Source organism: Amphibalanus amphitrite, unplaced genomic scaffold (assembly GCF_019059575.1).
Source record: "Amphibalanus amphitrite isolate SeventyFive unplaced genomic scaffold, NRLGWU_Aamphi_draft 000956F_arrow, whole genome shotgun sequence".
NCBI classification, from domain to species: Eukaryota; Metazoa; Arthropoda; class Thecostraca; order Balanomorpha; family Balanidae; genus Amphibalanus; species Amphibalanus amphitrite.
In genome coordinates this window covers 241,088-268,195 of record NW_024882450.1, presented here as the reverse complement: position 1 = coordinate 268,195, position 27,108 = coordinate 241,088, and the positions used below count along the sequence as shown (strand labels likewise).

Genomic DNA, 27,108 nt, shown 5'->3' with positions numbered 1-27,108 from the left:
TCTTTCGGCTGCGATATGGGCCGGTTATAAATAGCGCTACCCAATGGTGAGACTGTGGCCGCCCGGCTGGCCAGCTCAGAGGAGAGGGAGGGCCCGGCAGTGGCGCGCCGGCCGGCCCGAGGGGACGGAGCACACTCGATTGACCGGACCGGAAATAAGACATCGATACAGCCCCGTTTCAGTTCAGCTAAATGGACGGGGAACCACTCAAACTGCCGATAGACGTCCGTCAACAACTGCGCCGGGAAGTTGTTGTCAGACATTCTGACCGTCATGTGGCGATAAGTGGATAAAGGTCGAGCGTGGGCGGCGAAAGTAATTTCAATGCCGCTACCATACAATTATAAAGCATGGACCAGTCGCGAGACGGACGGCGTGTGACCGGCGCAAGAAACTGTCTTATGACTGCAGTTGCTCGTATTTCATTCGAAGACATATCGTCAAACTCCAACGTGTTAAGCAGATATGGAATTCAGGTACGAACAAGTAAAGCTTCTGCTCGAGCTCCTCGGTTCATTGTAGTGCTGTCGAGTGATACACTCCTTCTTTCCAAGTTCCTCCTAGCACCTTCAGAATAAAGTTCGCCTTCGATTCTAGTTCGCAGCCCGCACCACAATACCCAGGTCGGCCATTCATTTTCATAAACCGACGTCTGCGCTTTGTGCCGCGTTTATCGCCTCACAAAAGAGGCCACATCAGCGACGACGCCCAGCAGCATAGAGCAGCGGAGCCTGAGTTCATTTATTTTCCACATTCACATTACCTGATTGCCAACTGGTTACTGGCGTCGGCAATGCGAACTCATTACTAACGAAAAATGAGAACAGAACATTTCACTACCACAAACACATAGAATATTGCACTTAAAATAAGCACATCTGGTCTATATTGCACGATACATGAATGCTTCCCAGTTAGTTTCATAAATCGACTCAGCTGAATGGGAGAAAAAGGGGCACTACTGCACAAGCCAACAGCAGCAGTCCCGTCTACCGCCATACGTAGGTACAATAATAGCACACCTTCGTTAATGTCACTAGCGTCTATAAATGGCCACGTCGTGATTAGTTGGTTTTCTAGGAAGGTACCATCGCAAATCTCTTACCCTCTTATTAGTGAGAATACTTTAATGAACTAGTCCCTCAGAAACTGTGATGAAACTACCATCTCTAAGATATTGAAGGGAAAATGCACGAAAAAGTGATTTTTAGCGATGAATATAAATGTATAGAGTATCATTCCCGTATAGATTTTCGCATTACTAGTTACATCGTATCTAATCCCACCCAAGGTATAAAATCACGTCATATCCTAGGACCTGATTATTACTAAGTACTTGATTTCCTAAGCTCTTTACTCCCTGGCCCCGACAGGCGTATAGTCGTCCTCCTCACAGCGGGGAATGTGCAGAAACACAACAAACACCTGCCTACAGATGGCCAGAGTGAAGTGAAGGCACCACGAGCGCGTTACTGGCAGCTAGACCGGCGCGTCCCCACCGAGTACCCGTCCGTCCGTCCGGTGCGCTCGGCTGATGGCATTTCTGTGTCACATTACCTGTCGAGCCAGTGATAATCAGCCTAGCCGCGCCGGGGGACGAGCCTAGGAGCGCGCCACGTGCACGACGTAGCCCTTGTTCTTGATGACTCCCTTGTGTTGTACCATGACCAGGTAGCGCAGGGACCAGACGAGCGACCAGCGCTGCGGCTCGGCCAGGGCCAGGTGTTTGGAGAGCAGCGGCCGGAGCACGGCGCCCGGCAGCACCTCTGTAAGGAGGAGAGGGGGGCTGTCAGGGCAGGGGCGACAGTCGGGGGGGGGGGGGCAGTTAGAGCAGCGGCCGGAGCACGGCGCCCGGCAGCACCTCTGGGGGGGGGGGGGGGGGCGGTCAGGGCAGGGGCGACAGTCGGGGAGGAGGGAGAGTTAGAGCAGTGGCCGGAGCACGGCGCCCGGCATCACCTCTGTGTGGGGGGGGGAGAGGGGGGACAGTTAGAGCAGTGGCCGGAGCACGGCGCCCGGCATCACCTCTGTGTGGGGGGGAGAGGGGGGACAGTTAGAGCGGCGGCCAGAGCATGGCGCCCGGCAGCACCTCTGTGGGGGGGGGGGGGACGGGGGGGACAGTTAGAGCAGCGGCCGGAGCACGGCGCCCAGCAGCACCTCTGTGGGGGGGGGGGGGGCGGGGGGGGGGGGGACAGTTAGAGCGGCGGCCAGAGCATGGCGCCCGGCAGCACCTCTGTGGGGGGGGGGCGGGGGGGGGGACAGTTAGAGCGGCGGCCAGAGCATGGCGCCCGGCAGCACCTCTGTGGGGGGGGGGACGGGGGGGACAGTTAGAGCAGCGGCCGGAGCACGGCGCCCAGCAGCACCTCTGTGGGGGGGGGGGGGGGCGGGGGGGGGGGCAGTTAGAGCAGCGGCCGGAGCACGGCGCCCGGCAGCACCTCTGTGGGGGGGGGGAGGGTCAGAGTAGGTGTCACGGCAAGTCAGAGTCAGCGCAGGGGTTGGGGTAAATGGGGTAGAAGAAGTGGTAAGGGGAAATAAGGGGGCGATAATGGATAGGAGTTGAGTGAGACATTGGTAGTAACGTAGCATGTCATAGTACACTGCACTGGCATTACCTAAACTGGACGCGCCCCAGTATAACTCCAGGTTATATGCTAAAATGCTCAACACACGATGACACTAAAGTTGTCCGCTCAATTTCGAGGTTCCGGAGAATCAGCAGTCTGAGATAGGTTACGTCACTTCATCACTGTAGTGTAGTACCCCTCCCCGGGCCCGCCGCGGGCTGGCAGCGGCGGCCGGAGCCGGTCCGACCTTTAGCCGGCCGGGTCAGGTAACCGGGACGGTCGCGCCACGGCGCCGCGCCCGGGCCGGCCGGGAGACGGAGTCGGGTGCCCGCCGGCGAGCCGTCGGCAAGGGCGCGGGGCACATTAGTCGAGTTGAATGTTCACTGTTCAGTCTTGAGTGCGAGTGATGTATGTGTGAGTGCAATACACTACAAGTGGCGACAAGAGGCTGAGATAAGCGGACTGCATTCAAGACGACATGTTCCAGTCACCGGCGCCACCGGAGTTCCTGTCGCGGCCGGGACAGCGTCCTGGGAGCTGGCGACAATGGTACGAGGACTTCCTGGTCTTCGCTGAGGCCAGCGGGTGGTTGGACTGGACGGACGGTCGTCGGACAGCTTTCCTGTTGACAGCAGTCGGAGCGGAGGCACGTCGACTCTACCGAGCTGCTGCTTCAGCTACCAAGCAGGAGAACATCGAACCTGGAATAAGTGACACTGACGCCGGCGGCGCTGGTGCTGTAATTGTGTCTCAGTTCGATGCTGCTGTAGCTGTTTTCAAGAAACTGTTTGAGAGCGATTCTGATGTTCGTTCTGCTCGCTTGAAATTCCGGAAATGCACCCAAGGCCCTGATGAGTCATGTGTGATTTTCCTGGCCAACCTCCGCGAGGCAGTGGCCTGTTGCAGTTATGGTGCCCTGACTGACGACATACTGCGTGATCAGTTTATCGAGGGTTGTCGCTCTGACCAGCTTCGTGACAAGCTGATAATGATTGATGACCTATCTCTCTCCAAGCTAGAGGCTGTGGCCGAGGCCCACGACCGGGGCTTGCAGCGAAAAGCTCTACTGCACGACTCATCTGCCGGTGCGACTTCACCTTCAGCTCCTGCGGTGGAGGTGGCGTATACTGGGCAGCGGCGCAGCACGAGCCGCAGTGACTCAGCGCGTAAGCAGACGCAGCGTCAGCCTCCTGTGAAGAAGTCAGGTACGTGTCGTGCCTGTGGTCGACCGGGTCACTGGGCAAATGACAAGGAGTGCAGAGCGAGGAACCTGAAATGTTTCAAGTGTAACACTGTCGGACACTTAAGCAAGTGTTGTCCTCGTTCTAACAAGACCGGTGCTGTTGACAATGTGCAGATTTTGTCCGTGTCTGCTAAGGATGACGTATGTCCGGTCGTTCAGACAGTGTCGTGCCCGTACTATGATGCCTTCATTGAGATGAAGCGTGTCAGGATGCTGGTTGACACCGGCTCGGCGGTCAGCATCGTCCCAGCGAGGACGTACTGGCAGCTCTTCAGTCACGTCCCTCTCCGTCCTGCGGGTAAGCTCGCCCAGTGGAACGGCAGCGGCATTAAGGTGCTGGGTAAGATGTCAGCTGACGTCACAGGACCGGACCAGCTCTCCGTTCCAGCGGAACTGTACGTGGCGGTGGGTGATGTACCGATCATGGGCCGTGATCTCCAGCATCAGCTCGGAGTCACGGTGAGCCGTGGCAGTGTCGTCTGCCAGGTGAAGCAGGATCAGGTGCTGCCAGCCATCAAGGGATTCGTCCACAAGGTGCGTCCGCCAGCTGCGGACGTCACTGGAGAACGCCGTGGTGCAGAGCAGTGACTGCAGAGGTGACGGCGCCATCCAACAGCACGTCCGGAAGAAGCAGCGAAAGATGAAGCGGTATCATGACCGAACGGCAAGGAAGCCCGACATAAAGGTAGGCGATGTCGTTCGCTATCGCCTGATGCCAAGGCCGCGCAAGGGAAAACCTCGGTTTTCCAAGCCATGTGTCGTCACCGCACAGCGTGGTCCCGTGTCGTTCGAGCTGGAGGGTGGCATCAGAGTCCATGCCGAGCGACTCTCCCCGTGTCATACATCTGTCCGCCGGCCTGACGTTCCCGGAGGAGGCGGGCGAGAACAGGCTGACGAGCCTGATCTGCTTCCTGACGACGCCGGCGGCGGCGCCGAGACTGTCGGCGTGGAGACAGCCGAGAGAAGAGAGGCTGTTGGGCCTGACCAGCTTCCTGACGGCGCCGGAGGCGGCGCTGGGACCGTCGCAGTGGAGACAGGCGACGGCGGATCGGCCGAAGTCGACGTAGGTGGAGACGTCTGGAACGACTCTGCCGGAAATGCCTCTAACGTCGACGTCGCGGACGCCGGAAACATGGAGGGCCCGTACCGCACGCGAGCGGGATGGGCAACGAGGCGCTGGTGGAGATGAGCGCTTCGGGGGGAAGGGAATGTAGTGTAGTACCCCTCCCCGGGCCCGCCGCGGGCTGGCAGCGGCGGCCGGAGCCGGTCCGACCTTTAGCCGGCCGGGTCAGGTAACCGGGACGGTCGCGCCGCGGCGCCGCGCCCGGGCCGGCCGGGAGACGGAGTCGGGTGCCCGCCGGCGAGCCGTCGGCAAGGGCGCGGGGCACATTAGTCGAGTTGAATGTTCACTGTTCAGTCTTGAGTGCGAGTGATGTATGTGTGAGTGCAATACACTACAATCACCCAGAGATGTCCACAATCAGATTTTAACCAGACAGTTGTGACTATATCATCCCACCACACCAGTATATCAGTGTGACAGCACTCCCCGTGATGCAAAAACAAGCACAGTGACTCGACTCCACTAGACAAACGTCTGCCAATCACCCGGGGCAGCTCGACCTAACAAGGAGCGACTGCCAACGATCACCGCTCTGACGCCGTACGAGCGGCCCGGTCTAGCTGAGTCACCGTGTCTCGGCGCTTTGAGAGGCCCCCGCCGCCGTGACTGGCGCTGTGCCTGCACCGTCACCCTTGCTAACGATGGTCGCACAATGTCATCGTGACTACTAACGGCACACTGCTAAGCTGATGACTCTCAGTGAGCTAGCGATCGCTTCTGACGCCGAGAAAGGCGAATGAAACTATTACAGTACGCAAACATAAATAAATTTCATTGGACATTTGTTCCTAAGAAATGCCCATTTCTATGCTGAAGTTTATGGATGTCATCTTTACCCAGTATATTTTCAGAGACTACCTGGCTTATAGTGTCCGTTTGAGAGGAGTTGCTTCAGCAGTCTTCCGTCCTTATCCAAATGCATGTAATATATGTTGACCTAGTGACGTGACCAGAATATTTGTTTAGCCTGTTTTGGACTGTCGTAAAAGAGTGACGAAGGCCAAAACTGATGGCAATCGCACCACTCGCCCATCTGTTGACATTGACCCCTAATTGTTTGCGGGAGCTGGCACGTAAGCTCGCGTGTCACCCACTCCGCCCGCCGGCGCCGGCGCCCCGCAGGGACTATCACCTTGTGCGTCGTTGTGTGTCAGGATCTGGACGTCCCGCTGCCGGCAGAAGTCCCGCAGGTCGTCGGGCACCGAGCAGCAGTTGGTGAGGTTGATCTGGAGCAGGGATGGCTTCACCTCCACCTGTCAGAGGGGGAGAAGGGGAGGGGGGGGGACGTCAGGGGCAGCCCGCGGGCGGCGTCCAATCAGAAAGGTAGAAATTGATGCCTAAATACGCATAACGACAATAATATCTGTGCAGTGTTTAACGACGTAATTTTTGTTAACAAAGGAGGGTGAAGGGTTTTAATGGGTTGCCATACATGAACATTTTTTTTTCTAAGCCGCCGCCCATGATCAGACGACCAGGAGTGTCCACCCACTGACCCACGCGACAACAGCACCTTACGTTAACACCTCCCAAGACAAAAATATGAAGAAAGTCGCGACACTCCCTGCTAAGAAAAAGGAAAGCAAACAAAAACAAAGCTAAATACAATACTTAGTAAGTTAGTAAAATGTCATAAGAAGAGGCAAAGAAGTCAAGACTAAATGTAGCTTGACTGGCCGCTACACCATTCCCAAAGAAGATAGTGAGAAGGAGAGAGTGATCCAGGGGTTAGTGGTAATAAGCGCATGCAAAGCTTGCATTATAGAAGAGGGACAGAGCCTAGTCACACCCGGAGGAGTCAGATCCTCACCGAAAAGGGATACCGAGCTAAGCAAGCTTGTTGCTCGGTAAACCCAGGTCGGTGGGAAGTATCGTAGGGCTGATTTACGTATTGTTACGTATCCAGGAGAACTTAAGTGTGACTTGTAAGTACACAAAACAAGACGAGACGACCGGTATACAAATAGCAAGTAATGTAAATAGCAAGAAAGATAGGTCATTGAGCGATGGCGATGATTCAAAGACATACAGTTAGTACTGTACGTACTGTATGATGTTTATAGGGAGAAAAAGCAAAGCTTAACAAAAAGAAAAGGGCAAAACAAAAATGTGGGATAAAAGTTCGAGAAGAAGTAAAAGACAAACAGGGAAAAGACATAAGACCACTAAATACCACCACCTCTTGTGGCGATCTAGGTACCCAGTTAGAACATACCTACCCAGTTATAGAGATGTACAATGTTCTAGGTATGCATAAGTGATATGCATTTATTATAGACAAATTCTGTAATTGTGTACATATAACTATGTACTGTGCAAGTATGTACCTGTGAGAGAGCGGGTAAAAAATACATTATCAGGTAAATGTACGTACATACCCACAATAAATAAAATGGGGGATCATTTCATTGGCAGGTATTCGTATGTGTTGTAAATAATGTAGACGACATCTAGCGGCAGGCATTGAATTAGCTTGGGAGACATCTAGCGGCAGGCATTGAATTAGCATTCATTCGAGTTCGTGTCGTGGCGCGGTGCGATTGCCGGTCACGACAGTGTCGAGCAGTTTTCGTCGTTGGTTTCGTCGGTCCCTTGGGACGAGCTGAGCAATAACGCACCTACCGTTCGTCGTTATCTGTATTGGACGTCAAACCCAATACACTCTGGAAGTCGAAATTATGTGTGAAGTTGAAGTGCGGTGGTTGTGCGCCGGTAATGTGCGCAGAAAATATAAGCACACGTGGTGAAGCAAGCTGAGCCGGTCGTTTCGTTACATTGGTGCCGAAGGCCGGGGACAAGACCGGGATTGATTTACTCAGTGTGCTATTCGAGTGTGCATTTCAATTTGTTTTCAGTTGTCTTGAGATATGGCAGATCTTGAGAAAGCGAAGAAGAGACGAGTAGCTGCCAAGGCCTGGGTAAGCCGAACAAAGAACAAGCTCTCTAAGGTTCTGGATGACTGTGAACAGGATGTTGATGTTACAAGGATACAGACTGTTCGCAGTGAACTTAAGAGCAGATTAGAGGAACTGGACAGCATCCAGTTGGAGTTGGAAGTTCTGTTCGAATCTGAAGATGACATGCTGGAAGATATAATCAAGGCTGGATTGTTCAGAGATGAAGTGACAGAAGCCATTGAAAGAGCTGACAAGATGGTAGCTGCTGCTGTCTCTGATGGCAGACAAGGTAACGTGCCTGAAGCTGTAAGCTCTGCATCTGTGTCAGCTTTGAGCCCTCAGCTCCCGAGACTAGATCTCCCTAGCTTTGATGGGGATGTACTTAAATGGATTCCCTTCTGGGAGAGATTCGGTGCAGCTGTTGGTGAACGAGAGTTGCCAGACGTGGTCAAGTTTGAGTACCTACAGTCATGCTTGCAAGGTGAGGCGGCAAGATGTGTTGCTGGTCTGTCGCTCACATCAGCGAACTATCAAGTAGCATGCGATTTATTGTCAAAGAGGTTTGGGAAGCCTGAAGTGATAATCTTCAATCATGTTCAGCAGCTCCTAGCTATCACTGGTCCTCTGTCTTCAACATCCCAGTCCCTTCGCTCCCTCATTGACAATGTCCTGATCCATGTGCGTAGCCTGTCAGCCCTTGAGGTCACTGGTGATAAGTACGGCATTTTCTTGGTTCCTATGATCCTCAGTAAACTGAACCCTGACCTGAGGATGGAGTGGGCCCGTCTTGGCCCAGGCAAAGAAGCGGACCTCAATGCACTGATGGACTTCCTGGCAGCAGAAGTTGAGAGGAGGGAAAGGTCCGGAGCATTCACCAAGCTGCTGGGGACAACTCAGCCGGCCCGGGACGTCCGAGCAGCTGGCAGGAGCCAGCCTCACAAGGATGTTCGACCGGCTGGGAGGAACCAGCCTCTCAGGGACTGTGTGAGACAGGCGCGGACTCCATCTGGAGCCGCTCTGACTGCATCATCAGGGGTATGTATATTTTGTGGAAAGGCACACAGGTCAGTGGAGTGTCATGAGCTCCTCAAGCTCTCAGTTTCGCAGAGACACGACTTGATTAAGCAGTCTGGGGCATGTTTTCGCTGCTTGTCCGGGTCACACCGGGCGAGGGAGTGCCAGTCAAAGTGTGAGCTGTGTGGCGGTGGCCACCACAAGCTGTGTTGTTTTTCGAAGGGGAAGACTAGTCAGGGGAGGGTAGCAGAGCCCCCTGGTGTGTCAAGCTCTACTAGTCCTAAGGTTTCAGAGACTCGTGTGTCTCTGTCGTGTAACAGTGGTGATGATCAATGTGTTGTGCTCCCCACTGCTCGAGTGTTGGTACATGGAGCGCATGGCTCAGTCCTAGCGACTTTGTTGTTCGACACAGGGTCAGACAGAACTTATGTGTCGGAAGAGTTGGTGAAAAAGGTGGGCGCTACATGGCTCGGCTCTGAGTCTGTCTCGTATGCAGCCTTTGGTGGGGGAAAATCCACTTGTGAGAGGGCTGTGAGGGGGCTCCGTGTGAGTGGAGCCAACTTGTCCAAACCTGTGGAGTGTTTGTTGACTGCTGTGGAAGTACCAGTGATCTGTTCCCCCCTGCAGCGACCCAGAGTCCCTCGGACAGCCCTCGCCTCTTTCGTAGGGGTTGAGTTGGCTGACAGCTATAGTGAGAACCGCGAGATGTCTGTGGATATATTGGTCGGTCTTGACGTGTACTGGAGTCTTGTACAGCAGGGCTTCATTCGATGTTCAGAAGGGTCACTAGTAGCCCAGGAGACCTCACTGGGTTGGATCGTGTCTGGCGTGACCTCCTCTGGACTCTGTGCTGCAGGCAGTACATCGTGCCAGTTGCTGACTCTTGGTGATCTGCACGAGGACGCCGTCCGTAACCTATGGAGTCTGGAAGGCGTCGGCATCCGTTCTGATGAGGAGCCGGCCAGTTCGAAGGTGTTGGAGGATTTCGAGTCCTCAGTCAGCTTCAGCGATGGCAGGTATGAGGTCGCACTGCCTTGGAAGCAGGGTGACCATGCCCCTGAGCTTCAGAGTAACCTGCCGGTCGCGAGGTGCCGCCTCAGGAGTTTGACTCGAAAACTTGATAGAGATCCCGACCTTCGCTCTAAATATGATGCTGTGCTGAGTGAATTGGAGGAGTCGGGGATGATCGAGGAGGTCCCGAGTGAGGAGATTGTGGTCTCTCACCCCACATTCTATCTCCCTCACCATCCGGTGGTGAAGGAGAGCAGTGAAACCACGAAGGTCCGCCCTGTGTTTGACGCTTCCGTGTGTGGTCCGAACGGTGTCAGTCTAAATGACTGCTTGGAGGTGGGTCCCTGTTTGATGCCTAACCTGGTCGATGTCCGACTAAGGTTTCGGCGCTGGCGTTATGCCGTGACAGCGGATATCGTCAAAGCCTTTCTCCAGATTGGACTTCGGAGAGAAGATCGAGACGTGCATCGCTTCATCTGGCTCTGCGGCGGCAGAGAACGGGTGATGAGAGTGACCAGGGTCAGCTTCGGGACGTGCAGCAGTCCCTTTCTTCTGAACGCGACCCTCCGTCATCACCTCGCCAGGTATGACGCGTCACGTGCGGTGACCGAGATGCAGTCTAACTTCTATGTCGATGACTTTCTGTCAGGAGCGGACTCTGAGGAGGAAGCCCGTAGTCTCCTTTCGGAGGCTCAGTCTGTCGTGGCTGATGCTGGCATGTGTCTGGCCAAATGCAGGTCAAACAGCACTCTGCTGTTCGACAATGCTGTGTCTGGTGGGGAAGGCCAGAGCATCAAAGTGCTGGGGCTAAGTTGGATTCCGAAGGAGGACGTGTTCATGTTCGAAGGTGTTTCGATTCCTGACGATGTCGTGCCGACCAAACGTGTAGTATTGAGCTTTATGGCCAGACTTTTCGACCCTCTGGGGTTTCTAACTCCATTCACCATGGTGGCTAAGTGCCTATTCCAAACATTGTGGCAGCAGGGGCTGCAGTGGGATGAGTTGTTGCCCGCTGAAAGTCACTCAGTCTTCACCAGATGGTTAGATGGTCTGGAGACGCTAAAGCAGTTCAAAGTCCCTCGCTCCTACTCAGTCGAGGGCTGGAGTGGCGCAGAGGCGGGGGCGGAGCTACATGCTTTCGGCGACGCCTCCCCGAGTGGGTACGGTGCTACAGTGTACCTCCGTTCCCCGCTGTCAGATGGCTCGCACAGTGTCACACTGGTGATGGCGAAGGGCAGAGTGGCGCCGGTGAAGACAGTGAGTCTGCCGAGATTAGAGCTGTTAGGCAGCCTTCTCGCCGCTCGACTGGTGACTCATGTCCGCCGCGCTCTGTGTCTGCCAGACAGCACAGTTTGTAAGTGCTGGACTGATTCCATGGTCGCCCTTGGGTGGATACGAGGTGATCCCCAAAGATGGAAGCAGTTCGTGCGTAACCGAGTGATCGAGATTCACAGTTTGACCAGCCCTGCTGACTGGGAGTTCGTGCCAGGGGAGGACAATCCGTCAGACCTGACGACTCGAGGCGTATCGGCGGAGCAGCTGCTAGCGTCTGATGTGTGGCTGGTGGGACCTGCCTGGCTGTCGGAGACCGCGGGTCACCCCCACGACAGATAGAGTCGAAGGTGAGCGAGACTCCGGTCGACGAGGCCGTTCTGGTATCGGCTCCGGGTCCGGCCGAGTCTCCTCGGGAGACAGCGGCGTGTGACAGCGCCGGCGGCGCGGGAGGCGCGCGCTGTCTCGGCGAGGCGCTGCTGCCCTCCGGTGAATCTTCGCCGGACAGAGATCTCGTTTCATCTGATTTTGTCAGGGGAGAAATGTTGAAAGAGTCTGAGGAAATCAGCAATGTTAGTTTGTTTGTGACTCAACCTGAGCGCGTCTTTCCGGTAGAGCGCTGGGGAAAGTTTTCAAAGGCGGTGCGAGTCGTAGCATGGGTGCGTCGCTTCATTGAAAACTGTCGCTGCGCTCAGCAGAGGTCCAGGCGTCATGAGTTGTCCTCCATCGAGTTGGCTGAGGCCAAGCGCGAGCTGCTGCGTCAGGAGCAGCGGAGCGAGTTTCACGAGGAGTGGACCGCTCTGGAGAAGGGTAAGACAGTGTCAAAGGGCTCCAGCATTTTCCGATTGGCCCCCTTCGTGGGTGACGATGGTCTGCTGAGAATGGGCAGTAGGCTACAAATGTCTGACCTACAGTACGAGGAGAAGTACCCAGTGTTGTTACCCAGAGGTCACTTGTCCGAGCTTTTGGTCAGAGAACAACACCTCCTACTGAGTCATGCTGGTGTGAACACGATGGTAGCCACGCTCAGAGGGGCCTATTTTATATTGGGTCTGCGCTGCCTCGCAAAACGTGTGAAACGTGGCTGTGTGTCGTGCCAGCGGCACGACTCGCAGCCGTGTAATGAGGAGGCGGCTCCCTTGCCGAGCTGTAGAGTGACCGAGTCGCCGCCATTCACAGTTACTGGGGTGGATTTCGCTGGGCCGATTTTCAGTGTCGATTTCCCGCGCAAAAAGTTTTATGTGTGTTTGTTTACGTGTGCTGTCACACGCGCGGTACACCTTGAAATGACTGAGGCTTTGTCATTGGTAGAGTTTATGATGGCGCTGAGACGATTCTCGGCGAGGCGCGGTGTTCCCAGAGTCGTTTACTCGGACAACGCGCCGACTTTCAAGGGGGCTGACGCACAGCTGCAACGTTTCTTTGGACACCTGGCTCCGGAGTGGAGATTTATCACACCTCACTCGCCGTGGTGGGGCGGGTGGTGGGAACGCCTCGTGCGATCCGTGAAGTCAGGACTCCGTAAGACACTTGGGACACGGTGTCTCTCACGGACAGAGTTTGAAACAGTCCTTTTCGAGATAGAGTGCTGCATAAACTCTCGCCCTTTAACCTTCGTCGGTGACGGGCTCGAAGCAGTACCACCCCTGACGCCCTCTCACTTCCTGACTGGCAGAGGGACGGGTTTTCCCGCACGGGTTTTGGAAGACCCGGGTTCTGTGAATCCCAGAGAGCTATCAGAGAGAGCTCGTGTGCGTGAGAAGCGGCTCAACAAGTTCTGGTCGGTCTGGTCGTCAGAATATCTCCGCTCACTGCCGCCAGTTGTCGGTAAGTTCCGGACTCGGGGCAGGTTAGCAGTCGGATCGCTTGTCCTGCTTCGGGAAGACAAGGTGCCCAGGATGAGGTGAATTCACGGAGTAGTGACGAAGCTTCACATGGGGAGGGACGGGCGAGTGAGATCAGTCGAGGTGCGGACCTCCTCAGGGCTGAAAACTCGTCCTATCCAACGCCTGCACGATTTGGAGGTGCAGTGATACTGGCAGCAGGGCGGGACCGATCACTGTCTTCAGCATTTACTAAATGCGGTGGTGACGTATATGTGTCCATTCTGTGTTTGGTCCGGTGTCGCCTGTGACTGTGGTGGTTCCTTTGTTTATATCGGGCTTGGAGTAAAGTCCGTGAGTGTAGAACCAAATTTGGTTTGCTTGAGATTAGTACTCGTTCGGGTCAAATGTAGCGCCCACAGGCTAAGCAGGTACTCTAGTTGGACTTGCGTATTGTGTTAAGTTGTCTGCCTCGCCTGCGAGAACTCGTGCTGAATGGCACTTAAGACGTGTTTCGTTGAAGGTTAGCGTTTGAGATACATTGTCGCTCTTGGAGGTAGAGTGTCACTAGCGTATAATTTCACGTATTAGCCGCCTGTAGTCGGACTTCTTGGCGTTTAGACCTGAACCGTCTGTGTACCTATCATGTTAGTTAGTTCGCGGTCGATATCCATATGTTGTAGTGTACGTTAACACAAACTTATAGCGGCAGTGACCTTGTGTTTGAAGTTCTGTTGACTTCAAAGGCTGGGAGGATGTTGTAAATAATGTAGACGACATCTAGCGGCAGGCATTGAATTAGCTTGGGAGACATCTAGCGGCAGGCATTGAATTAGCATTCATTCGAGTTCGTGTCGTGGCGCGGTGCGATTGCCGGTCACGACAGTGTCGAGCAGTTTTCGTCGTTGGTTTCGTCGGTCCCTCGGGACGAGCTGAGCAATAACGCACCTACCGTTCGTCGTTATCTGTATTGGACGTCAAACCCAATACACTCTGGAAGTCAAAATTATGTGTGAAGTTGAAGTGCGGTGGTTGTGCGCCGGTAATGTGCGCAGAAAATATAAGCACACGTGGTGAAGCAAGCTGAGCCGGTCGTTTCGTTACAGTATGTTTATGAACGCAGGTGGAACACAAGAACAATAATGTCAGTGTTGGCAATGGTATCAGTATTGATCGATAAAAAACTGCTTTGAGAAATCCTTGATTTCTCTCTTTGTTAGTGGAACTGCTTCCATATCTGTGAACTTAGGACCAATTATTGAGTTCCAAATCCTAGGTGCAGACCACCTAGTAGTGTAGCTGCGATAATTTTTTTTTCTGAGAAGAACTCGTGGAAATGATGGGTTGAGCGAGTATCTCGAAGCGGTTCGAGTATCGTAAAAAGTCTGTCAATAGATGAAGGCAAAGTTCCTTTCAACTTTCTATGCATTAGCAGAAGCATCTGCTGCTTACCAATGTCTCTCAACTTAAGTATTTTCAGTTTCTTAAAAATTGGTGCTGTGTGTGCGAGTCTATGTTCGCCATCAATCATTCTGAGTTCTGACCACACGCTTTTGTAATTTCTCGAGCTTATCTACGTTTGTAATATAAGTGTTGCTGTAAAGCATACAGCAGTAGTTGATATACGGAAGGAAAAGTGCGTTATATAAAAGAAGCAGCTGTTTAGGTACCAATATATACCTAGCTCTGCTTATGAGTCCAACGTTACGAGTCAGCGTTGTAGAAAGGTGTGAAATGTGTGATTTCCATTTCAGATCGTCATCTACGTACATGCCCAAGTACTTAACTGTTTTAACAAATTTAATATGTGCACCAGAGAGCAAAACAGACACATTGACAGCGCGTTTAGAATTATTGTAGAGCTGACAAAAAGTTTTGTCTGTATTTAAAGATAATTGGTTTGCTTGAAACCAAACAGCTATCTTGGGCATTGTGGCGTCGATGACTCTTTGCAAATGGGCTTCATCATTGCCTTCAATGAAAATGGCTGTGTCATCTGCATACAGATATGCAGTTATATCATCAGAAATGGAGGGAAAGTCATTGATGTAAATTAAAAACAGAAGTGGCCCAAGGATGGAGCCCTGGGGAACACCGATATCAACCGAAGCAAGGCTGGAGCGAACATGCTCTACCTCAACACACTGTGTGCGGCCTTCTAAATATGATTTCAGCATCATAAGTGCATTGTCACGTATACCGTAAGCATACAGTTTCTTAAGTAAAATGGTTTGGTTCACAGTGTCAAATGCTTTTCGGAGGTCAAGGTATAAGCCGCAGACAACTTTGCCTGCTTCAAATGCTTGGTTTACCTTTTCTTGAACCAAAAGAAGGGGCATGTAAGTGCTCATGCTTTTTCTAAAACCAAACTGAAATTCGGTGATGATTTTGTTATGTTTAAAGAAATGCTCAAGTCGGGTATGTACTAGTTTTTCTAGTATTTTCGATATAAAAGGCAGTATGCTTATTGGTCTATAGTTTGTAAAACGTTGCTTATCCCCTGCTTTAAAAATTGGTTTTATAACCGCCGTTTTCAAAGGGCGAGGGAACACGTTTTGGCGTAAGCATAAATTCAAGAGAAAGACAAGCTCTCTTAGGACAGTCTGGTAAGCTGCTTTAAAAATACGTGCATTAATGCCGTCTATTCCACCACCAACTTTTTTGGTGCTATTTACTATCTCAGTAACTTCAATGTCATTAGTTTCGGTGAATGATGATAGTGGGTTTCCTAGTCCTCTAGGAAGATTTTCAATAGGGTCGGTGGAACAAGGAGGTATCCGCTCTTTTAAGTCATTGCCAACACTAGCAAAGTATGAGTTAAAAGATTCGGCGATTATTTTTGGGTCATTTTCAACATCATCACCAATCTTAAAAGAAGGTGGACTTTCTTGTTTAATTATGTTTCCTTTCGTTATCTCGTTCAGTAGCCGCCAGGTTTCCCTCGGGCCACAATCTTTTAGTGCATTCTGATAGTAAGTTTGTTTGGCTTTCCTCAGTATATGAGTGAACAAATTCTTATAACGTTTGTAGTTGTTGATATTGAAGGGAGACGGGTGTCTATTCTTTATGCGAAAAAGCTCGTTTTTTTCTGTTAATGGAAACCAATAAGCCAGGGGTAATCCATGCTTTAATAGGTGTCTTTTTCCGAGTGGGAGTATAGGTGTGGCTGCACCTAGATATCTCGGAAGTGTAGGCTTCTATGAATGTTGTACATGCGTGTTCCGCATCAGTTTCATTACAGAAGTCTCTTAGTTTCAACTGCAAACGAGTTTGCAAGTGAGGAATCATGTTATAGTTAAAAGAAGTGATGGTTTGCCTCATATGTTTATGAGAATTGTCTGTTCTGAGAGTAAGATCGACAAACACTGGGAAATGGTCTGATAAGTCACTCAAAATAAGACCTGGGTCATTCAAGATTGAAAGGTTATTAGAGAATATATTGTCAAGCAGTGATGCACTGTCGGGATACATCTAGGATGAACATCAGGATACGTCTAGGGAACACACCATTATAAAATACAGCGCTACGATTCGGGACACCGAATTCGCTAGCCACCCAGTCTGTCGTTTGGTAGACCAGTGTTTTAGTAACTGCCCTAACCCCAGTGCCGCCGAACCAGGACGCCGCAGTACTGACCTGGTCACACTGACAGATGGCCTCGAACAGCGACTGTTCCACGTCTGCCAGGCCCAGGTAGGCCACCTTCTGCTGCGCGTGGAACTGTTCCAGCACCCGCCAGAGGGGCAGCAGCTGCTCCAGCGTCATCTCCTCCCAGGGCAGAGGGTTGGACAGCACGATCGCCTCCACCTGCTTCACCGACAACTCCGTCAGAGCTGCCGGATATAGAGAGGGGACGGACACGGTCAGAGCTGCCGGATACACACGGAGACGGACACGGTCAGAGCTGCCGGATATAGAGAGGGGACGGACACGGTCAGAGCTGCCGGATACACACGGAGACGGACACGGTCAGAGCTGCCGGATATAGAGAGGGGACGGACACGGTCAGAGGTGTCGGATATACACGCGGGGACGGACACGGTCAGAGCTGCCGGATACAGGCGGGGACAGACACGGTCAGAGCTGCCGGATATAGAGAGGGGACGGACACGGTCAGAGCTGCCGGATATAGAGAGGGGACGGACACGGTCAGAGCTACCGGATACCGTCGAAGTCAGTGAGCTGTGTGATGATTGGACAACTGAAAACCGGACACCGTCAGAGCTGGCGGATACGTTCTACCGAGTCGGTATCTGAATCGAGGTTCAAGATCAACATAAAATCGTCTATCCGATAAATAACTGAGCAATCTCATAGAAATCGCACAAATGTGCCTAGGCTTCCCAGTTCCCACTGTCATGACCATTGACGAGCCTGCTGTTTGTGGACGCTAAAGCTCACTGACGCCACCCCGCGGGTCACATTACCCCGTCTCCCAGCCCGGGCCGCACAGTGTACCTCGCTCGACGGCCTGTCGGACGGCGTCGGTGTCCAGCCCGACCGGGAACAGTTTGACGGTGATGCTCAGCGGCTCCCGCTCCTCCTCACCCAGACTGACGCTGTAGCACGCACACGGCACTGCCATCTGGCGGACAGAAACCGAGACTGACCGTCACATCGCTGCGCTGGCTGCACACATAGAGGCAGTACCAAATAGAGGCATAGACAAATGGTGAGACAACTGGAGTGATTATTTGGCTCTTTTCAGATATCTGGGCTTTTCATAGGTGTTTAAGTCCCCAACTTCTGCATGTGCTGATAAGTGGATATTTATCGCGATGGGTTAACGTTTTGACAGTTCTACCATAGGTAAGACAATAGGTCATCAATAATATAACCCCATGGCCATAGCTAAGCACTTCCTGCGTCAATGTAGCCAAGAAGCCGTCCAATTGGTTACAGCGGTGGGGCCTGGCTTACCACGACTGACGGCCGGTCCAGTTCGCCCTTGGCCGGGCGAATGATGTCGAGCATATGATCCAGGGATGACATCAACTGAAAAGCAGCCAGGTACTTTGGTTATTATAGGAATGCAGTCAGCGCTTACCGAAACTGAGAAAACGTGAACATGGTCATTACTTAATAGGTATGCTCAGCTGGGCTGTCGAAAAAAGCAAGAATCACTATAGTCACACTGATGCAGAATTATAGGAAATGTAAACAAACAATGACAATGCATGTTGAACACAAAACCAGCACCCACTCAGCATGACTGTCACGTCACACACCACAGACAGCATGACAGCCAAAACTCGGCTCACCTCCTCGGTAGTACCCTGTCCGGCGCGGCGGCGCACCCCACGCATCGAGATGACATTGCCCGTCGACATGGTGAGGTCGGTGCACGCCTCACCCAGCGCCAGCGGCTCGCCCCGCGAACTACACGCGCTCTCGCCGGCACCGCTCATGTTGATACTCTGCCAGACTGTCAATGGGAGGAGAGCGATGAGAAACGATGTGCGCCTACAGAATTACAGCGTTTCAGTCTGCCGAGACTATGTGAACACACTAAGCATCTAACTTGATCTAGTTTGATAGAATGGCCTCATAGGTACCATCCAGGTCAATCTAATGTGGAAGAAAACAATTAAGACAAATGAACTTTTATCAGCATGAGGCATGAGCTATAAGTCAAGAGCTATAAGAGCTATAAGTAAGAGCTATAAGCTATAAGCTATAAGTCTTCCTGTTGGGTAGCTTCAATGATTCGAGCATATGTAGACGAGAGGGAGCGTGGGATACTAAGCACTAAGCCAGGGTACAGAGTGTTTTTTTGCGCAGGGGTGACCACCGACCGGTGAAGTGCATGAAGACTGAAGTTTAACAAGTTGCAAGTAGAGGGCAGAGCACTGTCCTTTACTCCTCCTGGGTCAAAATGTTGGTCAAACTGGACGTCCAATCCTGGCTGATATTATGAACCAAAACAAAAGAAAAATTTGTGAAAATTAAACTTTAACAGCAAAGTTATCAGTTATCACAACTCACAAGACCGTAACCGGACAAATCTTCGTATGGCAATTCTTCGTCGCGCAATTCCTCGTCCGCATTTCTTCGTCCGCAAATCTTCGTCGGCGCTTTTATTCGTGTCGCATAACTTCGTCTCGCATTTCTTCGTAAGCGCAAATATTCGTAGCGCATTTTTTCGTATCCGCATTTCTTCGTCGGCGCATTTCTTCGTCAAGCATTTTTTCGTCCACGCATTTCTTCGTCTACGCAAATCTTCGTCCGCATTTCTTCGTCCACGCAAATCTTCGTCTGCGCATATCTTCGTCCGCAAATCTTCGTCCCCGCAAATCTTCGTCCGCAAATCTTCGTCCGCAAATCTTCGTCCGCATTTTTTCGTCCACGCATTTCTTCGTCTACGCAAATCTTCGTCCGCATTTCTTCGTCCACGCAAATCTTCGTCCCGGCAAATCTTCGTCCGCAAATCTTCGTCCGCATTTCTCGTCCACGCATTTCTTCGTCCACGCAAATCTTTGTACGCAAATCTTCGTCCGCAAATCTTTGTCTGCGCTATCTTCGTCTCCGCAAACATTCGTCCACAAATGTGGTTGAATAAAACCATGAAGAAATATCAGACCATTTAAGTGAATGACGAATTTAATGCATGGAATGGATGATCGATACTTTTGAAGTCATGGCAGATGAGATCACTCAGTCAGGTGAAGCTATTGTATTTGGGAGCCGACAATTGCAACATTCCATATCATTTGTGTCCCGGACATTCTTTTTTTCGCGGTCGTTGAATGACAATATAATCTCTTGTGCCCTCGCCGGCATAGGCGGCGGAACGGGGAGGGCACCGGGGCACCGTTCCCCTCTTTAATTTTGGCCTTTTAACAGTAGCCCTATGGGCGTTGCATGGAAAGAATGGGACCAAAAGTCGGCAGTGCCGTGCCCCCCCCTTAATTGAAGGTGTTCCGCCGCTACTGCTCGCCGGACCTATTTGTTTTCTACATAGGTACACGTCGGCCGAGGGGGGCGGGTACGACCCCCCCCCCTCCCATCGCCGTTTCGCCACTGGTGGAGCTAGCGCGTCGCGGAAAAAACGAGCGTGTGCGCCGTTACGAGAAGCAGAGATTAATACCCGATTTTAAGGCCTTCTAGGTCAGGGGTCGACATACCGCCCGCGGGCCGGATCCGGCCAGGTGGGTGACGGTTGGATCCGGCCCGCGACCATCTGACGTCCGGCCCGCGGCTGGTATCAGCGACTTACATCGTGTTCCGGCCCGCGGTTCTTTCAGAAATCGACTCCGATATAAAAGTGACTGAAATGACCTTTGGCACAATACCTAGTTCTTCCTTCGCACACTTCATGAGTTTATAAACACCATTTGCGGGTGTTTTTGTCTAATTCTACTTAAAGACAAAACTTGCAACGGTAAGATTTGGTCAGCAGCTTTTGCGCGCAGCATCAACGACTGCTGGCTGCGTGCACTTGGCGGCTTCACGTGGTCTACTCGTTTAACCTTCCAGGCGGTGGGGGGGGGGCATTTTTTTGCCCCCCCCCCCGTATCTCCGAAACTACTGGACGGATCCGGAAAATTCAAACGGCGTTCGATAGCCCTGTCAAATTTGTGGAAGGAAGCTAAATTTCATTGACCTCGGGGTCACCGATGACGTCACAGGTCAGGTCAAAGATAACTATGTTTCACCGTTCACGGGTCTTCTAGGGAAAGCGCTATAACACCGAGTAAAGCGCATTTTGTCGAAAATCAGCGATAGGGCGCCAGTTATCTAGTACATATGTTGCTATTAGAGGTCACTGGTCATACCAGGTCAGGTCGCAGGTCAGGTCACCAAGGGTCACCACATGAACCCAGCCCGCAGGCCGCAAATAGTGTTTATAAACTCATGAAGTGTTCGAAGGAAGAACTATTGTGCCAAAGCACATTTAAGTCACTTTTAAATCGGAGTCGATTTCTGAAAGAACCGCGGGCCGGAACACGATGTAAGTCGCTGATACCAGCCGCGGGCCGGACGTCAGATGGTCGCGGGCCGGATCCAACCGTCACCCACCTGGCCGGATCCGGCCCGCGGGCCGTAAGCCGCCGGCCCCTGACCTAGAAGGCCTTAAAATCGGGTATTAATCTCTGCGTCTCGTAACGGAGCACACGCTCGTTGGCCGCGACGCGCTAGCTCCACCAGTGGCGAAACGGCGATGGGGGGGAGGGGGAGTCGTACCCGCCCCCCCTCGGCCGGCGTGTATGTAGACAAAAAAAAGGTCCGGCAAGCAGTAGCGGCGGAAGACTTTCAATTAGGGGGGGGGGCACGGCACTGCCGACTTTTAGTCCCATTCTTTCCATGCAACGACCATAGGGCTACTGTTAAAAGGCCAAAATTAAAGAGGGGAACGGTGCCCCGGTGCCCTCCCCGTTCCGCCGCCTATGCCGGCGAGGGTACAAGAGATTATTTTGTCATTCATCGACCGCGAAAAAAAGAATGTCCGGGACACAAATGATATGGAATGTTACAATTGTCGGCTCCCAAATACAATAGCTTCACCTGACTGACCTCATCTACCTGGCTTCAAAAGTTTCGATCATCCATTCCATGCATTAAATTCGTCATTCACTTGCAATGGTCTGATATTTCTTCATGGTTTTATTGAACCACAGTTGTGGACGAATGTTTGCGGAGACGAAGATAGCGCAGACAAAGGTTTGCGGACGAAAATATGCGCAGACAAAGATTTGCGGACGAAGATTTGCGTGGACGAAGAAATGTGTGGACGAAAAATGCGGACGAAGATTTGCGGACGAAGATTTGCCGGGACGAAGATTTGCGTGGACGAAGAAATGCGGACGAAGATTTGCGTAGACGAAGAAATGCGTGGACGAAAAAATGCGGACGAAGATTTGCGGACGAAGATTTGCGGGGACGAAGATTTGCGGACGAAGATATGCGCAGACGAAGATTTGCGTGGACGAAGAAATGCGGACGAAGATTTGCGTAGACGAAGAAATGCGTGGACGAAAAAATGCTTGACGAAGAAATGCGCCGACGAAGAAATGCGGAAACGAAGAAATGCGCTGCGAATATTTGCGCTTACGAAGAAATGCGAGACGAAATAATGCGACACGAATAAATGCGCCGACGAAGATTTGCGGACGAAGAAATGCGGACGAAGAATTGCGCGACGGAGAAATGCCATACGAAGATTTGTCCTGGAATCCACAAGACAGTTATGAACGCCAACAATAATCTGCGATAAAATTACAGAAAGAGTCCAAGTCTGATTCACTTTATCTGCATTAGTTTGCTCAAGATCTACTCTGATTGTCTAAAACCCCGTTTTTAGTGCTTCAATACGCGAAAATTGAAAAGCAACGCATGCATAAAATGCATAGATCCCCCCACCTTCCTCGTAACACTCTCCTCCGTCACCGTGTTCACGCCAATAACACCACCAGACACCACAATCATTGGAGCGCATTGCGGTAGCTGTTTTTCTTATCAGAATGCTGTTATTCCTCGGCTGTTCATTGGTGGAATCAACATGATCCGAACTTTTGACCAATGAAAAGCCGCAGAGTACGCTTATGAAGCTTCCACATGTGGAAAAAGCCAAGATGAACAGCTTTCGTGTTGTGCGTTACCAAAAAAAAATATTGATGTCATGACGTCATCAGTTCATATAATAATTAAAAAATTAAGCTAATTGGGAACGGACATAAAACTTGGTTGATGTGTGCAGACATAGATATAAAGTGTGCAGACATGACATAATTTTTATCTTCACTAAAAAAGGCAAAATTTCCAAATTTTAACCTAGCAAAAATGATGAGGGCGTGTTCTGCCTTTCCTTTTGCTTTTAAAAGTTAATGACGTCATTACTTAACTTCTTTTGAAAACAAATCTTCACAGGCAATTCCAGCAGAAACTTTGACGAAAACGGCGCGGTAAGATAGAGGATAGAGTAAGAATTGTAGATTTTCACAGTTTTTGGTGACATTCGACCACCTACTTGCTTAGTTCCTATCGTCGAAAAAATCGCGGTGATGTGTGTTTTTGAATGATATGTGAATTTGGTGTCTCAGATGCTAAATGTTTGTTTAAGAACCTGCTTTGGTTTGCTCAAGATCTACTCTGATTGCAATTGTCTGAAAAACTGCTTTCAGTGCATCAAGACAATAAGTGAAATTTGAAAATTACATAATGCAAGATATTTCCCATATCATTACGAGATAGTTATACCGCTGAAACACTGAAATTTAAGATCTACACTACTAAGCATTTTTCTCCTGGATATCTTGTGTTATCCTGCTTCCAAGTCCCAGGCAATTTCCTCTTTATAGTAAATGCTGTCAATGGTATAGTTTTATTACTGGTATTTTAACAAGTTGGTGTTGTGATGTAACAAACTGGCAGCCATCTCAAGGCTAGAGCTTGCTTACTGTCTTCAACTTTTGACAGGGAAGTGTCAAGTGGGACACCTGCTTTACCATTGTCATTACCAAAGTTTGTTGACAAAGCAAGTTCCAGTTCATTTGGGCAGTCATAAATCAGGCATCACACTTCCCTATAAATAGCTGAAGGCAGTGTGACAATCCATGGCCTTGAGGCTTGAGACTGCTGCCAGATTATGATGCTACAAATATACAATAACCTAGTTACCACTTACCATCAATGCAGCATTTTGGACTAGTGAGTGGAATTTGCCTGGCAGAGCAGGATGACCATGCATGATTTACCTACAGGAATGTTGCCTGGTGCATTGTTTTGTCTGCAGCTGCTTACACCTTTCCTGTCATATGGAAAAAGTAATTGCTGAATGAAAATACCAACCAGCCTAGCTAATAAACTTTATTTACTAAAGTTTATTCTACTTCTAAAACCATCAAAGGACAAGCCTAGCTAATATATTTGTTTTCACATTAGCAAATAGCAGTCAATTAGGGAAAATGTTTCCATGGCTGTTTAATATTCATATTCTTTATGTGATTTTCCATAGGTGTTGATTTATTGTGAAGCGTCAGAAAAAATGCAAAGTAAGGCTACAAGAGTGACAGAGCTACAAGAGTGACAGAGCACTGACCAGCCAGACCAACAACTGACACCTGGCAGGGCACCACCTGCGACCTGCACTAGCTGCCACCAACTGAAAATTGACTTTGGTTTGTATTGTTTGTTTCAGCTGCTACTGTGTTGCCATTTTAGGTAAGTGGGACTCAGAAGCAGTCCTGCAGCCATGAGCACCATGTCTGTCGACAATCAGCTGGAGAAGCCGGCGTTCCTGCAGTGCTGTCTGGTGTGTAACGTCCCGGTACCGGCGGCGGCGGCCGGCGCGGACCCAGAGCGTGCCACAGAGTCTGCCAGTCTGCGCCAGCTGCTGGCCGGTCACATCAGCACGGCGGCGCGCGACGAGCTGGACATTGTGGAGAGCGTGTGCGCGCCGTGCCTGGCCACGCTGCAGCAGTGGAACGCGGCGCGGCTGACGGTGCGCCGGCTGCACCAGGCGCTGGCGGCGCGGTACCGGTGCGCGCGGCAGCGGCGCGCCGCCTGCGTGCTCAGCCTGCACCTGGAGCGGCTGGTGGTGCAGATCCCGTACGGCGCCTTCCTGCTGAACGCGCGCGGCCTGGCCGGACAGCCGTGGCCTGAGCTGGTGCGCCGGGTGGCCGCTGCTGTCCTGGAGAGTGCCGGCATCGCGCGGCCGGCGCGCACCGAGCCGCCGCCGCCGACCGGCACCAGGACAGTGGGCTGCCAGACCCCGGCCGAACCGACCCCGGAGCCGGTTGTGGTGCCGAAACAGGAACCCGAGCCGGCCACAGTAGCGGTCGGCACCGAGCCGGAGCCCGCCGGTCAGCCGGCCGGACGGTCCCGGCCGGCGGCGGCCCGCAGACCGCGCGGCAAGCGGCCGCGGTCCGCCCTGCAGCCTCCCCGCCCGGCTGAGCAGCCCCCTCCTCCCCCTCCGCCGCCCCCGCTGCTGGAGGCGCCCCGGCCGCCGCCGGAGCAGCCGTCGCCGCGGCCGCTGCTCGGCTGTCTGCGAGGCTGGGAGGGTATCACCAACGTACAGCCGTCGGCACCACAGCGGCCGCCGGCGGCCTCCCAGAAACGGGTCGGCTTCGAGGGTCTGAAGGAGCAGGCGGCGCGCGCCCGGGACCTCGAGGAGACGCTGTCGATCCTCTCTGTGGCGGATACAGCCAGTCTGCTGGACCGCACCGAGACCCTCTCCGTGTTCTCAGGTGGGCAGCTGCACAGGTCGAGTTCGTAGTTAAAACTCAGTAGTAGTTCCATAGTGCTGAACGACAATCAAGCCTTGCTTTCGGAATGATTTTGTTTTCGATGAACATCACACTTCAAGTCTAATCGAACTTATGGTTATTCGAAGTGTACTGTTGGAGTGGTTGGTTTTAATTGTCTTTTGATCTGGTCCTGGATCCCGCTGTCATATCTTGTCTTCCGTCGTTTCCCATTGTTATCGTTGTTTCCCCTTTGTTATCGACGAGCCGTTGTTTTTTCGTCGTTGACCGATCTCTAACCGATGCCCGCAGACACGGCCGACCTCAGTACGCTGGCTGACGAGAACTGGCCGTCCCTGGAGGTGACGGGCGGCACGGAGCCCGACATGGCCATCCCTCTCGTGAAGGAGAGGCCCTCAGAGGTGAGTCACGTGGGGAGGGAACAGGGGAGAGCGTCAGAGGGAGGTCGTGATGGTGGGACAGGACCAGAGAGAGTGGGCTGTGGAGTGGGAAGTTGACTTTGGATGATCTGTAACCGACACCATGTTACCTGTCCGCACATGACACTCCGTTTGTGTCGTTTGCCCGGCTGTAAATGATGTATCCTGCTGTAACTGAGGCATGGATGAAACAATACTGGATTGGTGTCTTAGCAGTTTTCGGCGACATTGAGCTCAGACTTGCCATCTAGCATACCACTACCTAACGATAATTTTCTCGCTAGCTGGCAGGCCTGATTCCAATGCCTATCTAGCTTACCACTTCCTAACGACCAGTAAAACGTCTTTTGGGCGGAGAACGAGCGAGCGAGATAGTGAGCCCTGCACGTGCGGAAGGGCGAGAGGGTACTTCCAACGGGCTTGTGCAAAGCACCCCTCTAACCGGTCGCTAGCGGTGTGCCAAATTTGAACGCAATCGGCCCAGCCGTTCCTGAGATCTGGAAGCGGCATTCTGCACGTGCGCACGTGCAAACGGGGTCCAAACTGACTTTTGCACGGCACCCTACTAACCGGTCCCCAACCGTGTACCAAATTTGAGCGCAATCGGCCCAGCCGTTCTCGAGATCTGGAAGCGCCCCCTGCACGTGCGCACGTGCTGTAGCACCCGAACCTTAACACATGCAGATGAATTATCTGATGGAGACCTTACTGTGTACCGAGTTTCAATTCAATCGGCCCAACCGTTGTGCCGTTATTGAGGTTGCAATTTTTGGGTTCTTAAAAAATGTCCAACTTTACCACGCGCCGCGTGCGGTGGTTGGCAAGAACGCATGGTGGCCATCACACCACAGAACTTTTACGTCCAAGTGACATTCAGTAAAGAAGACCGCTTGTCAATCGGATGTCCCGTTCCTAAGATATTAGCTTTTGAAGAGCGTCCCCACGGCCGGCCGGCCGGCCGCTCATACTCAGGAGTTTCCCTTAATTCAGTATGAACTCGCTAGATGGCAGGCCTGATCCTAATGTCGCGGATCCCTGAGTTAATTTTCACGGGACACTAATTCAGCATTAACTCATCCATGACTGAGGCGTACGGCGGTAACTGACATCCTGTTACCTGTCCGCGCAGGGCACCATGTCCGTATCGTTTGCCGAGCCGTCCGGCGGCGGCAGACGACCCGTTAGACGCACCATCGACAGAGGTGAGTACACTGGGCTACCAAAATCGCTGAGTCACTTACCGCTGGTTGCTATGACGGTTCGGTTTGCGCTGGGTCAGCGGTCGAATGAAACGTCGATTATTGATCGCTGACCTTACTTTTTGTCGTTGAATGCCATTTTGCATAGCTGCCCAGTCCAGTCTTTTCATTCTTTCTTTCTTACTTTCTTTCATGGGATTTCGATGACCGGTGAGGAGATGTAAGCGAACGAAAATACATTGATAGTAACATCTGCAGATAACCAAACTGAGTATTTGGCCAGAAGTTTGACACCAGTTATCTCCACTTGCATCATTGGTAATTTAAGTTTTAGGTCAACTA

General features: G+C 52.0%; 1 protein-coding gene across 1 annotated transcript; it reads right to left on the bottom strand.

The window, feature by feature from the left end:
- Nucleotides 1–726: 726 nt before the first annotated feature.
- Nucleotides 727–22,374, bottom strand: LOC122368546 (glutamate--cysteine ligase regulatory subunit-like). The gene is made up of 7 exons (XM_043342567.1): nt 22,306–22,374; nt 18,207–18,370; nt 17,866–17,940; nt 17,404–17,530; nt 16,582–16,778; nt 6,060–6,180; nt 727–1,766 (listed from the first exon to the last, which is right to left on the bottom strand). Exons 2-7 carry the CDS (start codon nt 18,351–18,353, stop codon nt 1,603–1,605), a joined length of 831 nt encoding a protein of 276 aa, XP_043198502.1. The 5' UTR covers nt 18,354–18,370; nt 22,306–22,374; the 3' UTR covers nt 727–1,602.
- Between the last annotated feature and the right edge of the window lie 4,734 nt (nt 22,375–27,108).

What these genes read in the sequence shown, in the direction of transcription:
- LOC122368546 (XM_043342567.1), bottom strand. Translation starts at nt 18,353, where the DNA reads ATGAGCGGTGCCGGCGAGAGCGCGTGTAGTTCGCGGGGCGAGCCGCTG. An exon ending in GACAGGGTACTACCGAGGAG is followed by an intron (nt 17,941 to 18,206) that starts GTGAGCCGAGTT and finishes GCTGCTTTTCAG; the next exon opens with TTGATGTCATCCCTGGATCA. An exon ending in CCGACAGGCCGTCGAGCGAG is followed by an intron (nt 16,779 to 17,403) that starts GTACACTGTGCG and finishes TATATCCGGCAG; the next exon opens with CTCTGACGGAGTTGTCGGTG.